At 39.4% G+C, this 17,211-nt stretch overlaps 1 protein-coding gene across 4 annotated transcripts in view; it reads right to left on the bottom strand.

Annotated features, from left to right (window-relative positions):
- ATP6V1H (ATPase H+ transporting V1 subunit H) overlaps positions 1-17,211 on the bottom strand; it is a 64,302-nt gene that overhangs the window by 5,879 nt on the left and 41,212 nt on the right. For 3 of the 4 annotated variants that reach the window (XM_028500423.2, XM_007105243.4, XM_007105244.3), the window contains 4 exons: positions 14,397-14,575; positions 11,549-11,674; positions 9,386-9,487; positions 7,594-7,707 (listed from right to left, as the gene is read on the bottom strand). In XM_028500423.2, coding sequence (XP_028356224.1) covers positions 7,594-7,707; positions 9,386-9,487; positions 11,549-11,674; positions 14,397-14,575 — 521 coding nt within the window. Of the gene's footprint in view, positions 1-7,593; positions 7,798-9,385; positions 9,488-11,548; positions 11,675-14,396; positions 14,576-17,211 lie in introns of those variants that run through there. The other variant, XM_028500425.2, reaches the window with a different exon arrangement.

Raw genomic sequence — 17,211 nt, 5'->3', positions numbered from 1 at the left:
GGCTCACGGGCCCAGCCGCTCCGCGGCATGTGGGATCTTCCCGGACCGGGGCACGGACCCGTTTCCCCTGCATCGGCAGGCGGACTCTCAGCCACTGCGCCACCAGGGAAGCCCTCTGCTTTCTTTTGATTAGTGTTAGCATGGTATATTTTTCTCCATTCATTTACTTCTAATCTATATGTGTCTTTATATTTAAAGTGGGTTTTTTATAGGCTACATGTAGTTGGGTCATGCTTTTTGATCTGCTCTGATGATCTATCTTCTGCTTGGTGCGGTCAGACCACTGACATTCAGAGTGATTACTGATACAGCTGGATTAATATCTACCATATTCATTTCTGTTTCCTATTTGTTGCCCTTGTTTTTTCGCTCCTATTTTTGTCTTCCACTCTTTTTCTGCCTTTTGTGGTTTTAATTCAGAATTTTATATGATTCTATTGTCTCTCCTTTCTTACTCAGCATGTCAGTTATACTTCTTTTTTTACTTTTTTTAGTGGCTGCCCTAGTGTTTGCAATATATTAATTTACAACTAATCCATGTATACTTTCAAATAGCACTATACCACTTCACGGATAGAGTGAGTAGCTTGTAATAACCAAATAATCTTAATTCCTTCCTCCCGTCCCTTGAATCATTGCTGCCACTTATTTCACTTATATATAAACATACGTAAGCAACGTGTATAAAATACATAAAAGCATACATACTCAAGGGTATTGTTGCTATTAGTTTTTTGAACAAACTTCTATGTTACATCAGGTAAGAATAAGAAAAATAGAAGTTTTTATTTTACCTTCAGTTGTTCCTTCTTTGATGCTCTTCCTTTCTTTATGTAGATCTGAGTTTCTGACCTCTATTATTTTCCTTCTCTCTAAAGAACTTTTTTCATATTCCCTGTATGGCAGGTCTACTGGCAACAAACTCCCTCAATTTTTGTTTATCTGAGGAAATCTTTATTCCTCCTTCAATTCTGAAGGACCACTTCACAGGGTACAGAATTTGGTGAGTTTTTTCTCTCAACATGTTAAATATTTCACTCCACTCTCTTCTTGCTGACATGGTTTCTGAGAAGTCGGACGTAATTCTTATCTTTGTTCCTCTATAGGTAAGGTGTTTTATCCCCCGGGCTTCTTTCAGGATTTTTTTTTTTTTCACCTTTGATTTTCTGTAATTTGAAAATTGCATGTCCAGGTGTAGTTTTTTTGGTGTTTTTCCTGCTAGGTGTTGTCTGAGCTTTCTGGATCTGTGGTTTGGTGTCTGACATTAACTTGGGAAATCCTCAGTCATTACTGTTTCAAGTATTTCTTCTGTTCCTTTCTCTCTTTCTTTTTCTGGTATTCCCACCACATGTATTTTACCTCTTTTGTAGTTGTCCCATAGTCCTTGGATATTTTATTTCATTTTTTTAGTCTTTGTTCTCTTTGCTTTTCAGTTTTGGAGGTTTCTATTGATATATCCTCAAGCTCAGAGAGTCTTTCCTCATCTGTGTCCAGTCTAACTAATAAGTCCATCAAAGGCATCCTTCATTTCTTTTATAGTGTTTTTGAGCTCTAACATTTCTTTTTGGTTCTTTCTTAGGATTTCTATCTTTCTGCTTAACTTGCCCATCTGTTCTTGCTTGCTGCCTACTTTATCCACTAGAGTCCTCAGCGTATTAATCCTAGTTGTTTTAAAGTTCCCAGTCTGATCTTCCAACATTACTGCCATGGCTGGTTCTGATGCTTACCATGTCTCTTCTTTTTTTTTTTTTTTTTTTGCTTTTTGGTATGCCTTGTAGTATTTTCTTGATAGCTGGACATGGTGTGCTAGGTAAAAGAAACTGCTGTAAATGAACCTTATGTAACGTGGTGATGAAGTGAGGGAGAGGAAGCTTTCTGGAGTCCTTTGATTGGGTGTCAGTCTTTCTTGAACCTGGGCCTCAGGATTGTGAATTTCATGAGTGCTCCCCAGGGTTTTTTCTACCCCTTTGGGTGGGACAGGATGATTAGAGCCAGCTAGAGTTGGTTATTTCCCTTCCCCAGGTCAGTCGGACTCTGATGATACCCCAGCAGGCTGGGCTCTGGTTAACTAGTTTCCCCTGCGTGCAGACCTTGTTAGAAGGGAACAACAGTTAGAACTATTTCAAAATGGTTCCTTTCCCCTCCCCCTGCCAGAAGCCCAAGGGAATTTTTCTCAGATATTTATTGTGGGAACCTGGTCTGGCTTCTGGAGAGAAATCTCCCCATATGGTGGGGGCCCCCCATGACTGGATCCCCTGGAGTTTTTAATCCTCAGACTTGTGCACACTGAGCCTCCTGCAATTCACCAAGCACAGTCCAGTTCTCCTGCCAGGCACTGGTCCCCCGCTGGTCTCCACGTGTGAGTCCTGCTCAGGTAAGCCACAACTCCCTGTAGTCACCTGCCTCTCCAGTCTCGTCCTACCTTCTCCCCTATGGATCCAAAAAGGATTGTTGAGTTTTTTCAGTCTGTTCAGCTATTTACTTGTTGTTCAGAGGTAGTGGCAACTTCCAAACTCCTTACATGCATAACCGGAAACCAGAAGTCCCTCCTTTTCATTTTAAATGCTGGTTCCAGATCAGCAAGTAGTTACAACAAAAAGCAATCTGCACAATGCAGAGTATGCCCCTAAATGACCACAGTATGTGCAAATCTGGTTAATGTAATGTGCTGTGTGGGAGAAATGTCTGTGCTGTTAGAAGGACTCTTAAGAAGATAGTATGCAATAAGCAAAGTCCACGTTTAGCTCTTATTATAGACTCCTTTTTCTTTAATTATATTTAGAATGTAAGATTCTTACACGAGAATTCCTCCACTAAAAATATCATAAGAATAATGTGGAAAACTCCAGGTACCCAAAGAGAGACCACAATTTTCTAAATTAGTTTTGGAAAATGTTAAACCCAGAAATGTCATATGTTCATTTAAAATCACATGGAATGTTTTGATACCATGATTATTAATGCTAAGAAGTTAAAACTTACATAAGGGTTTTTTTCCTTCAATTCTGTTCATAAGTAACTGTTTTAATCACTGCATGTATGGCTATGTACTATTTATAGAACAACTAAAATATACTAAGCAGATGTAAAGAGCCGAGAATAAAGTAGTATCACCCATACCCTCGGCTTGCTGCGTTCCTCTCTAATTACCTACACATGAAAGACCTAGAGAGGGTGACACTCTTATAACTTATTATTCTGCTTGAAAATAGGTTGAAAAAGAAGCTAAAAACAAAGAGAAAATTCTACAGGAGATCCTCTACCTACAAAATTCAGTGTTTCTTTCCTGAGGTCCTGAGCTGTCCATATGCACAAATTGCTGCTTCTGAATTCGAGGCTGATGACATTTAAAATCATTCGGTAGGAGAAAAATGATGACATTTTATGATGTTAAAGTATAATGTATAAACTGAGGGTCTATATAAAAGTTCTCTAAAGTAAGCTGTCACTGTTTACATATTTTGCCAAATTTAAGAATATACAAATCCAGCCCTGCTCAAAAAAAAGAGGGACGTACCAGGAACCGCTCATGGGGACAGGAAGATCAGAGCCTGCACGTGCCACTTAGCAGAGCTCTGGATAGGACTGACCCGCTCGAAGCCCCCTGGACTGAGGAGACCCCAGTGTGTGCCCACCGCACACCCCAGCAACTCCATTCGGCCTCCCATGCCCACCCACATCAGTCAGGGTTACACGTAACCCACCCGTCATTCCACGTAAACACAGGTGTTAAGTGGAAGGGAGAAACACTTGCTACTCTAAGTCCTGCAGTTCATGGAAATAATTCTGCAATCAGTCATAAGATCGTGAAAAAGAATTAAGTAACATTTTCACATGGTATATAACTCTATACTCCATGTGATAAGTCCTTCTCTACATTATCAAGAAAAGTAATATTTAACTCCCTAGAGCAGAGTCTAAATCAAGACCCAGAGACAACGCAGTTCCATGATATTGTGAGTATCCAATTTATACTTAAAATGCAATTTTTAACTTAAAACCAAAAAAAATTCCCCTCAGTAAAAAAGAAATGTTAACTTTACTATATCCAAAATTACGATTTAGTCTAATCAACAGAAACTGGTAATAATGCAATGCCAAAAATCTAAAAGTCATTTATGGTAGAAAAAAGTTAAAAAATCAAGAGTGCGCTGGAAATCTGGAAACAGCCAGGGAGGGCCTCAGAGCAAAACAACAACAGAGAAAACGTGCAAAACTGTCAGGAAAAGTTGCTGCTGCCATTCAGACAGACTTTTATTCTACTTTTACCCATGGTTGTATTATCATTATTTTCAACTAATTTATTTCACTGTGTTGTACTAAAACACACCCCTTTTAAAATTTTGTTTTAATTAAAACAAACAAAATGTTGAGAGGAAACCAAGTCAACTGTGTTTTCAGGTTTTATTTGGTGTGAAACATCTTTTGGACACCAGTACCATGGTTTAGGTTAAAAAGCCTCTATTTTAGGAAAGTAGAAAGGCAGAATTTACCAGCATGATTTACTAAAGGCAACTTGGTTACATGCATAAAGATACTGATTCAAAATCCTTTTACACTTGGGGAAAACTCTGCTGAAGATTTACTTTCCAATGGCATTCTATTTGGTCTCACACTAATCTGATGTTGAAATAAATTGCTATTACTTGAGCAATTTTTCATTCTCTGGCACTTTGTGCCAGAGAAATGCGTTATGTCACAACAAAAGATACAGGTCACATGTGAATTCTAATCTCATATGAAAATCCCTTTCTTAAAGAAAGTATAGGAAAATGCTGACGCTAAGCTTCTCCATTAAAGGGGATTTATCATAACTAAAACATTAAAGCTAAAATAGCTTGGCACATAATTAGAGAGAAGGGGGAAAAGGATATTCTCTCATCAGCCAGTCAATGACAAAGAGCAAATAAACCAGTTTCTCGCTATAAAGACAATTTACTTTTCCTTTTGTAATCGTACATCAAAAAATTTACTGAGACCATATCAGATTCCTAAATTCAAGAAAAAGTTTTCAAATTTAAATGTTTCATCTTTAATGCATGATCATTTGCACAATAAAAATTCTTAAGTAAAAAATTTTCTCCACTGGCAAAGGGAAAATTCCCAGTCAACATCCTATTCCATACCCAGCTTTTTTTTCCACATTAGAAATACACATTTAAAAAAAAAGGGGGGGGCTTCCCGGATGGCGCAGTGGTTAACAATCTGCCTGCCAATGCAGGGGACGTGGGTTCGAGCCCTGGTCCGGGAAGATCCCACATGCTGCGCAGCGACTAAGCCCGTGCGCCACGACTACTGAGCCTGAGAGCCACAGCTACTGAGCCTGCAAGCCACAACTACTGAGCCCACATGCCACAACTACTGAAGCCCACGCACCTAGAGCCCGTGCCCTGCAACAAGAAAAGCCACCGCAATGAGAAGCCCGCGCACGGCAACAAAGAGTAACCCCCCCTCGCCACAACCAGAGAAAGCCCGCGCACAGCAACGAAGACCCAAGGCAGCCAAAAATAAATAAATAATTTTTTAAAAAAACTAACAATAAATTCTTCAAGAGAAAGAACTATTAAAATGAAGTTGTTTTTTATTAACAAAAGAAGAATTATGCTTCAACAGTCCTACTTTCAACAAAAGGGGAAAATAAAACTGTATTTAACGGAAACTTCAGGAAAATATCTGTCAAATACAAGCTCACTGATTGCAACAGCCTCCAACTCTATTAAACGCCAACATTCTGTAAACGAACTTCATGAAAGAAACAGAAACAAACCAAGAGAGAGAAAATTACTAAATAATTAATTTACGTTGAAAAATGTGGCTGAGGGTAAAGTAAAAGAAGGAGGGAATCCAGTGGAGTATTCTCTAGTTTCCTCAGAGACTTGAAAGATTTTCCTCTGCTAAATAGTAGATAAAAAACCATTTTTGAGTGCCCTCTGCCTTGAATCCCATCCTTCTTGCAGACGATATGAAAAGAGTAAAAACATTTTCAGTCCATCAAGTGCCGCGGGCACCAGCTCTGAAGTCTATCCCCAGTCCATCTACCGCTTGGTACCAACTGTTACCATTCTAGTCCACGCCACGAGCCATCCCTACCCACGGCCACAGCGAGAATCTACGGAAGCAGGCTTCCTGCTGCCACGCTCACCCCCAACCATCCACTCTCCGCAGAGGAGCCTGTGAGACCTTTCAAAATACAAATCAAATCCTGTCACTCCCCTGTTAAAACCTTAACCGTGGCTTTCAACTCATCCAACAGAAGGACCCACCAGACCCTCCGTGATCAGATCCCGGCCACCTCGCCTCGCCCACCCCCTTTCATCCTGGCCTCACCCACTCCTTCACCTTACCCTCCGAACCCCAGCACTGCTGACAGTTCTCTGTGGTGCGGACTGGGTGCGATGCAGGATGCTGAGCGGCGTCCCTGGCCTCGACCCACCAGCTGCCGTTAGCACCACCTCCCAGCCCCCAACTGTCACATCCAAACATATCTCCAGGCGTTGCTCTTAAAGAAGCCAAGCTCCCTCCTGCTTCCTGGTCCTCTCCCCTCCCATTCCCTCCACCTGAAACCCAACCCCCAACACTGGAGGTGGGTGACTGGTTCCTTTCCATCACTGTCTCAGCCTGGCTGCTGGGACTACTCAGAAAGGCCATCTCTCATCACCCACTTCCATGACATCTGTCGCCTGGAGCCTAGCATAACAGAGTACACATTAAGTACTCAAAGAGCGGCTGCTGGAAGAATGCATAAATGTCAGTATTCATGAGAAAAGTGCTTAAGTGGCAGGATCCTAATATTTAATACATGATGTCACGGCGGCAACCCTGGATCCTCTCCTATCCTGTATCTGCCTGCATCTTTCACACGTAAGCATTTGGATGTGCCATTAATCTGTCCCTTGGAACTATCAGTAGCATTTCCATCAGTTAGCACATCTTTCCCAAGGACGGGGAATAGAGAGGCATCTGAGCTCAGAAGAGCGCGGAACAGCCAACCTACTGCTAAAACAGCCACAGCCGAGAGAGTCCAGGGCTGTCGGCTCACGGACACAGATGGTTCACGACTGTCTCTAATTTATCTTGTTCTGAGTACAAAAAGGTCAATAATTTTGACTTAAAAAAATAAAAGCAAGAGGAAAAACATGACTCTGGCTACTATTTCAAAAGCAAAAGGCTATAACGGATGAAATGTGAGAGCTGAATCTTAACTGATCAGTCAGCTTTTACTGTTTTCATGTGAACTGGTAAAAATCCATTCAGGTTAACCGTACGCCGAACAGTTAAACCCTGCAAAACTGTAGCATCTCTTACCAAGAGTCCATTCATCTCTCAAAAAACTTACCTATGTCGTAATGGTCCTTTTAGTTACTTCTGGAGTTGTTTCTGATACTAGTACTTTGAATATACATTTCTTCAGAACATTAATGCAGCTGTTTCTTCTAAATTATCACATCACTGCTCTGAACGGCTAAAATGTAATTCTAGGTATTAATCAAAATCACTGCTTTTAAAAGCCACCACTCATCGGAGCCTTTCCACAGGAACTTCTGGGCGGGGACGTGAGGCCCCACAGAGCAGCGGGGGGCGGGCGGCACCTACCAGTTGTGCACCATGAGCTTCTGCACGGCCAGGAGGGCGTTGTAGCGCACCTGCTGGTCCTCGTGGTGCATGTGGTTCATCACCAGCTGCTTCCCGCCGAGCTGCTCGATGACCCTGGGAGCCAGAAGCCACGTGGTGAAGACGCTGCAGTTACTTTCAAATGCAAGCTGTTAGCAGAAAGCCCCAACTCCGAACTGCCCAGTGCTTTTACAAAGAAAAGTTACCACACAGGTCAGTAAACCAACACACGCGTCTTTTTTAAAATATCATTTTCTCCAAATCACAGGTTTAAAGTTTTTATATATTTTCTCTTGAATCCCTAATGATTAATCCAATTGTTATTCTCATTTCCTAGTCTGGGCAAATATCATCAACCTGGACTGTTGCGGTAATCTAGACTACAGTGTTCTAGGCAGTTGAGTATTAACTTCTTTATCACCAGTATTTGTGGCTTGCTTAAAAACCAGTATACTGAATACCACCTTATGTCTGAAATAATATCAGATCAATATTAAGCCCAGCAGTTGCCATGCTGTGAACCAGATACGGGTTCAGATGCAGACAGCAGAGAACACGAGGGTAAAAAGCACCCCGTAGGAGCCATGTTAATTTCCTGAAAAAGACTTGATTTGTTAAGACATCTGCCCTTTCCTGTAATGATGGAACATGCCACATGACCTGCTGGGCAGTGAAACAAATGAGAAAATTCCTGTTGTCAAGAACACCAGGAAGACTGACAACCAGCACTGCTTTCTGTCACTGCCCCCTCAACCCCCTGAAAAATCCAGTTACTACAGACACAAAAGCAAAGTGAAAATGGTTATTTGCCTCACGAATGGAAGGAGGTTCTCTGCTCCTCTGGTGGGGAGAGGGGGTGTGCAAAGAGCCGGCGAGTGTCTTTAACCCCAGCCTGGGACTGTGGGAGCTGCGGTCGGTGCCGCCTGGTGAGTGACATCGCCACCACACAGTCCGTGACAAGTGGCACCTTAGTGCAGTAGGGCTTCTGGTGGTTTAAGACAACCTCGCAGATGAGCACATGGGGTCAGGGGTGAGGGAGAGGCTTTATCTGTACACCTTTTTATATTTTATTTTTTAAAGCATCGTTTTTTAAAAAACGTACTGAATTGAGAAAAAAAAAAAGCAGTATAATTATACCCAAACTTTATGAGTGCTTGATACGTGCCAGGTATGTAACAAGCTTCTCCAAACAGCACACAACAGCCTCAGTCTCATTTAATGCTTTCTCCCTCAACTCCTGTCCTTTCACTGTTAGCGTACCTAAGTGATTTCACATTACCGAGCCAGCCTCACCTCCTCTGCAAAGCCTTACCTGTCTCCTCCAAGAGGGAATTCCTCACTCTTCAGTACTTGGAAACACATCCTTCCATTACTATATATCTACTGTGACTTTTCTTACACGTGTTATATTTCCTTTTATACTTGGAACCTACTCAGGTCAATAACAATGCAACCACAAATAATAATTTAAAAATCACCAGTGCTAACTTGAATTAAATCATACAAACCAAAGAAAACCCTGAACATGAAACTTCTGGTGTGATCTCCGTTGGCTACTACACAACAGTATTATACACGTGTGCTTATGTTTTCATACTTCCCATCTTTAATTAGGTTTATCATTTATCATGATTCCCAGTATTATGGTCATCTTGATTCCACTCACTCCATCAGCTCCTCGGCTGAACGAGTCTACTTTATAGGAGTATATGAACTAGGACCCCTATGCTGAACATCTCAGGACACCCCGATGAAACCAAGGCTCCTCACTTACCGCTTGCCTCGCGGGTAATGCCGAACGTACTCGCCAACGTCATGGGCAGCAACAGCTAAGACTTGTGGGTCATCGGACACCTCCAGAAGTTTGGTCAAAATTCTGAAATAAATGTAATCCAAAGAGAGATTGATTTCTAATTCTTTTCTAGAGCACAACAAAGCAAAGGTATAATGCCGATACTTTCCTGAAAATAGACATTTACAAATATAACTGTATTTTCTACAGGTTTCACTGCTACACGCAATACACTACACAAGATTTACTGCACTTAAGTTAGCGGCTTTCAAACCTTTATACACACATTAACATGTCACTTTCAGATTCACAGTGTCCACCACCCACAATTCCCACAATATCAGGGAAAGGGAAGAAGGGAAAACATAGGGAGTTTTTAGGGCAGTGAAACTATTCTTTGTGATACTGTGACACAGCAGGAACTGTACAACAGAAAGCCATGAACCTGAACGTAGACTATGGACTTCAGTTAAAATAATGTATAAATATTGGTTCATCAATTAACAAACGTGCCACACTTAGGCAAGACGTTAAAAATAGGGGAAACTGTGCCTGGTGGAGGAAGAGAGGGTATATGAGTACTCTCTGGACTCCCTTCAATTTTTCTGTAAACCTAAAATTATTCTAAAAATTAAAGTCTATTAATTTTAACAGTTATAGTAAGGTATATATGTAGTAATTCTCTCAAAAAACTGAGAAGATAACCCAAAAATGGGAGATAATAGTTGCAAAGCATATTATCTGATCAGGGATTTACATCCAAAATATATAAAATAACTCTTACAACTAAATACTAAAAAGAAAACCCATTTAAAAAATGAACTAAGAATCTGAACAGACATTTCTCCAAAGATATAAAATGGCCAATAAGGACATGAAAAGATGCCTGACTCATTAGCCATCAAGGAAATACAAATCAAAACCATGATGAGATATCACTTCACACTCACTAAAATGGCTAGAATCAAGAAGTCAGACAATAGTTAAGTGCTGACATGGAGATGGAGAAATCAGAATCCTCATACACTGCTGGTGGGAAAATGAAATTGTGCAGCCACTTTGGAAAATAGTTGAGTAGTTCCTGAAATGGTTAAACTGAGTTACCATATGATTCAGCAATTCTATTCACAGGTGTCTACCCAAAGAAGAGAAATAAAAACGTATGTCCACATAAAAACTTGTACACAAATGTTTATTACCAGTATTTTTCATAATAACCCAAATGCCCATCACCTAATGAGTGGATAAATAAAATGTAATATATCCTTATGATGGAATATTATATGACCATATAAAGGAACAAAGTACTGCTAAATGCTACAACATGAACGAACCCTGAACACCTTATGGTAAATGAAAGAAGCTGGTCACAAAAGAACAAATATTATATGATTCCATTTACACGAAATTTTCCTAATAGGCAAATCCATAAGAGACAGAAAGTAAAAGCTTAGGGCTGAGGGGACGGTTGGACAGAGAAGTGACAGCTAAAGGGTTCAGGGTTTCTTTTTGAAGTGATGGGAAATGTTCTATAATTGACTGTGTTGATGGTTACACATCCTCGTGAATATACTGATTTATATACTTTAAATGGGTGAATTGTGTGGTATGTGACTTATATCTCAGTAAAAAAGTAAAAAAAAACAAATCTTGACCTACCTTATACACCTTACCAAAAAACCAATTCCACACGGAATGGAAATCTAAATGTGAGAGGTTAAACGATAAAGCTTCTTCTAGCAGATAACACAGAAGCATATCTTCAGGACCTTGGGTAGGCAAAAACTTCTTAACCAGACACAAGAAAGCACTAGCCATAAATAATAAACTGAGCTACATCAAAAGTAAAGAGTTAGTGGCATTTGACGTGGTAGAAGAAGAGCTGTGATGAATACATATGACCAAGAAACCTATAGAATTCCCACAAAAACAAAAACAAAAACTTGAACAGGCACTTCTCCTGGGAAAAAAGATATCCAAATGGCCACTAAGCACACGAAAAGGTAATCAACCACATGAGTGAGCAAGAAAATAGAAATTAAAACCATGGAACATCTAAAAATTTTAAGAGGGACAAAAATGTGTTCACGAGTATGTGGAAGGGTGGGGGTTTATTCAGAGTGTAAACTGGCATTTAAAACTTACTTCAAGAGCTCATAATTCTTCTCATTTAACCTCACAGCATTTTCTCTCCAAAATTTCTCAGATTTGTGCACAGGACTCCATTCCAATCTTCCAGATTTAAGTTCTGAACTATATTCATCAAATGAGCTGTAAAAAGAATTCAAAGTTTATAAGAATGTGAGCGATAGATACTCCAAAATTTTAAAAAATAAAACATCTTCACTAATTATTTAACTACAAAGACTGATCATCCTTTGTACATTCAAAAATTACCTCTAAACAAGTTTAAATGGCTTAATCTTCAATAAATCATGTGAAACTTATTCAGGGTACTAAGGTCCAGTACTCCTGTCAAATTTGAATGTTCACCATGAGATATTAAAAGGAGCAGTTGCTTTCAAAATTGTAACCTTAATATACACATAAATGTATGTACATCACTAAAATATCTGATAGGGACTTCCCTTGTGACACAGTGGTTAAGAATCCACCTGCCAATGCAGGGGACACGGGTTCAAGCCCTGGTCCGGGAAGATCCAACATGCTGCAGAGCAACTAAGCTCGTGCGCCACAACTACTGAGCCTGTGCTCTAAAGCCCATGAGCCATAACTACTGAGCCTGCGTGTGACAACTACTGAAGCCCATGTGCCTAGAGCCCGTGCTCTGCAACAAGAGAAGCCACCGCAGTGAGAAGCCCGCACACAGCAACGAAGAGTAGCCCCCGCTCGCCGCAACGAGAGAAAGCCCGCGCGCAGCAACAAGGACCTAATGCAGCCACAAATAAATAAATAAATAAATAAATAAAATATCTGATAATCTAGCATTGTTTCTACCATGTCTCTTAAAACACTGTATTTGCCAGACCACTAGATAAAGACAAATTTATGTAAAAGTATATTACTTTAACACAAAATAAAATAGTATATTCTATTATACTTTAAATGACAAACCATGATACTGCACTACAAAAATAAAAACACATACCTCAGTACAATATTTTTAAATGTGACTACCAACAATGCAGAGGTAATTCATTAACTGAATTAGCCCACTACAGATTAATTAAAAACAAAAACCTCTGTACATGTAACAAACTAAAATGCACTTTAATTCAAAAATTATTCGCTATGTATCAAGCAACAATTATTCAAATCTTCATAATATAAAAGTGTTTTAATGTGGTTAGCCAGTGAACAAAGTGACAAGACATGCTTGTACTTTCTTTCAAGTAAAATTTTCAAAAAGAAGTAGCCATTTAATACTGATTGACAATTCAGTATAACAAAGATTCACTGGTTAAGTTGATCAGAGTAACCTGTTAAATAAAATAGTAATTTAATGAAAGGCTATTTAGTATAAGAAGTAACCTAATATTGTTTAAGTTAATATGCTAAACCTGTAACAATATAAAGAGACAAATCTATTTCAATTGTTCCCATCACCCTGTTAGCTTTATGTAAACAGCAATATTTTTCAAATTACCAAATTCAACATGAAAAATCAGTAAATAATAACAATTGGCTAGCATGGATTAAATAATTTCGAAAGCTATCACTAATCTTATTTATTTTTTTAAAAGGGTCTCAAATCATTATTACAGAACTAATGATAATTTTTTAAAATAAACATAATAAAATAGAATTTCTATAAATTGCAAGCCTATTGCCGGCCTATTATATTATGAACAACTTATTCATATTTGAAATTATAAAAAGACAAAAATCATCTGCCTTCCTCCACAAAACTCCATACAAACCACTGATATGGGTGACAGCTCCCATCTCTATAAAAGCTTTTGGGCCTTGAGCTTATGGGCTGCATTGAATTATCTGGAAAACACATTTTTGGAACACATACTATACTAAAGGCACTTGCTGGACACCTCACGGAAAATCCTACAAGGTTAGAATTTTTATCACTATTTTAGCAAAAGGAAAATTGAGACTTTAAAATGTCAAGAGGCTTGCTCAAGGCCACACGTGGACAAAGTGGCCAAACAATTCAAACTGGAGTCTTCCTGGCTCCCAAACCCAATCTATTTCTAGTGAGCAACTCTCTTTTTAAAATGTATCAATAGTTCAAAACCAAAGAATGCATGGGTTAACTGGAAAAATCATCAAGCTATTATTAAACAAAAAAGAACCAGGACCAGAAGAATACGTAGAACCCTATTTGTGTGTGCGCACATGCACGTGCATGCATGCTAGGGGGAGGGGGGCTAGGTTTTTTTGGGAATGAACACAAGAAACCAGAGGGGCAGGGGGAAGTAGGTGGGGAAGATGGGGGGACTGGTGTGTTGGCCCTTCTGTACTGTATTGTATTCTGTACTGTACTGTATTCTGTACTGTACCGTATTCTGTATTCTGTACTGTACCGTATTCTGTACTGTATAAAAAAAGGGATTCTTTCTTCTTTACTGCATGTACATCACTTGCATAATTTTTAATATAAAAAACAAATAAAACCAATAGGGACTTCAAAAAAGCAGGAAAAATACTCTTTCCATATCTAAGAAAACCTCCTCCACAAATTAACAATGAGTGCTGCTTAAAAAATATTTTAAACCAGGGGGAGCTTCTCAAAGGGTGGCACCCACAACCCGTGGTAGAACACCAGGTTAGATTTTAGACAACGGAGAACAGCGGGGATCTTCCCGAAAGAGGAGAAATAACACACAGCTCTGACCAACGGTTGCCATGATGGTGAGCCAGTGTTTCCATACCCCTCAATTTTCAGTAGAAGACATGATGCTTTAGTGCAATCTTTTGAGTTTATAGTTTGCAACAAATTTAAATTTCCTTAAAATATGAGGCAAGTCAAACAAGGCCCAATATACCCAGCCTGTGAGAATTAAAAAGAATAACATACCTAAGATCCTGGACACTCTCACCAAGTTTCTCCAAGAGAAATTTTATATCTTCACTGATATCTTCGTCATCGTACTTCTGCTGTTCCAAGTTCTCCAACTGTTTCAGAACTTTGCACTGAATCATAGCCAGAGCATACTCTTGGCGAGTTTCTCTTTCAGTTGATTTTTCTAAGAAGTTCTGGGTTAGACAAAGACACAATGAGAATGATATAATTTGTTATGTGATGTTCTCTGCACCTGCTTTCACATCCTCTCTCCTCTTCCTGTTCTCAGGTTAACTATCACCTTAAGTGGATGACTGGATCACAAATCCTGACTTCTTTCCTAAGCATCTGTCCCACATCAGGAGCATCCTTCTGATTCCTTCCTTCTTTACTGGCTTACTAAACATTTTAAATTATTGACCTAGACAAGCCTCAAAACACTGAACACATTTACAATGAGGTCCATCACCATCCTTCCTCACAGCCCTGCTCTTGAGGTCACCACCATGAACACTCCATTTCTTGGCCACATGGAGCCCTTAGGATGCTAAGAAAGACTGTTTCCTCAAGTATCTCTCTAGTTCCCAGTCACTGACCTTTTTCTCTGTCCAATCAACCTGTAAGTGCACGAAGAATGGCAATTAAAAAAACTCTCTTGCTTCAGTAATTATCAGAAAAGTTTTGTGACATTCAAGCAAATTCCTCAGTTTTCTTCTGCGATTTTTAAGAGTTCTGACGAAATCAGCAAAGGAATCTAAGTATTTCTGAAGATAAACTGTTCACTGAATTAACCAATATTTCAGAGCAAACATCATGCTCATGCTGAGGTCTAGAACAAGGACAAACAAGCTCTCAAGAAAGCCACCTTCACAAAGTTGGTAAAGAAGCCCTGTCAAATCTCCCACACTCAAAAAAATCCTGGAATAACAATTCTAAATCAACTGTACCAAAATTTTAAATTTCTTTATTTTTGCAAGGAAGTTATATTTCTAATAATTATGCTAAATAAATGCAGAGAGAGATTTAGCTTAGCATATGGAAATTAGTGAGATCAATCGCTACCAAAATTCTAATTTTCACAGAAATAGGAAAAACAATCCTAAAACTTGTATAGAAATATAAAAGACTCCAAATATCCAAAACAATCCTGAGAAAGAAGCATAAAGCCAGAGAAGTCACATGTACTGATTTCAAACTGAACTACAAGGCTACAATGATCAAAACAGTATGGTAATGACATAAAACAGACACAGAGTCCAACGGAACAGAATAGAGAGCCCAGAAATAAGCCCATACATGTTCAGTCAACTAATATTTGATGAGGGAGCCAAGAAAACCTATTGGGGAAAGGATAGTCTCTTCAATAATGTCATCAGGGAAACTGGATAACCACATGCAAAAAAATGAAATTGGACCCGTATCTTATACCAGTCACAAAAACTAACTCAAAAGGGATTAAAGACTTAAACATAAGACTGGAAACTGTCAGACTCATAGAAGAAAACACAGGGGAAAATCTCCTTGACATCAGCCTTGGGAATGATTTTTTGGATATGACACCAAAAGCACAGCAAAAGTAAAAATCAACAACTGGGACTATATCAAACTAAAAAGCTTCTGCACAGCCAAAGAAACAAATAACGCAAAATGAAAAGGCATCCTACAAAATGGGAGAAACCATTTGCAAACCATGTATCTGATAGGAGGGCAAAATATCCAAAATGTATAAAGAACTCATTTAACTCACTAGCAACAACAATAACAAAAAAGCACAAGCCAATTAAAAAATGGGCAGAGGATCTGTATAGACATTCTCCCAAAGAAGACATAAAGATGGCCAACAGATCATGAAACAGTGCTCAACAACACTGATCATCAGGGAAATTCAAGTCAAAACCACAATTAAATATCACTTTGCACTTGTTAGGACAGCTATTATCAAAAAACAAAAGACAGTCAGTGTTGTCCAGATTGTGGAGAAAAGAGAACACTTGTGCACTACTGGTGAGAACGTAATATTAACTGCAAGTATAATGGAAAAGGTTAAGGATAAATATTGTGACACCAAAACAACCTATGACAAATAAAATACTACAAAGCAGAACAGTTAAAAAGCCAATAGAAAAATTAAACTGAAATTCTAAGAAGAACTCAGTTAATGTAAGAGAAGGCAGGAATGGAAGACAGAACAAAAAACAGATGAAACAAACAGAAGAAAATAATAAAATGGCAGACCTAAATCCAACCATACCAATAATTACTCTAAATGTCAGTGAACTAAACACTCCAATTAAGAGGCAGAGGGCTTCCCTGGTGGCGCAGTGGTTGAGAGTCCGCCTGCCGATGCAGGGGATACGGGTTCATGCCCCAGTCTGGGAGGGTCCCACGTGCCGCGGGGCGGCTGGGCCCGTGAGCCATGGCCGCTGGGCCTGCGCGTCTGGAGCCTGTGCTCCGCAATGGGACCGCGTACCGCAAAAAAAAAACGTAACGCAAAAAAAAAAAAAAAAAAAAAAAAAGGAAGAGGCAGAGATTATTAGAACAGATAAAAATTCAAGACCCAAGTATATGTTGTCTCAAAGAAACAAATTTTAAATATAAGACACAGATAGGTTGAAACTAAAAGATGGAAAACCATAAGTGGAAGAAAGCTGGCATGTCTATATTAATTTCAAATAAAGTAGATATCAAGACCAAGAGCATTGGGACTTCCCTGGTGGCACAGTGGTTAAGAATCCACCTGCCAATACAGGGGACACGGGTTCAAGCCCTGGCCCGGGAAGATCCCACATGCCGCGGAGCAACTAAGCCCGTGAGCCATGACTACTGAGCC

This window comes from Physeter macrocephalus, chromosome 15 (genome assembly GCF_002837175.3).
Source record: "Physeter macrocephalus isolate SW-GA chromosome 15, ASM283717v5, whole genome shotgun sequence".
NCBI classification, from domain to species: Eukaryota; Metazoa; Chordata; class Mammalia; order Artiodactyla; family Physeteridae; genus Physeter; species Physeter macrocephalus.
The sequence above is the reverse complement of the archived record's forward strand: the minus strand, read 5'-3'. Positions and strand labels throughout refer to the sequence as shown.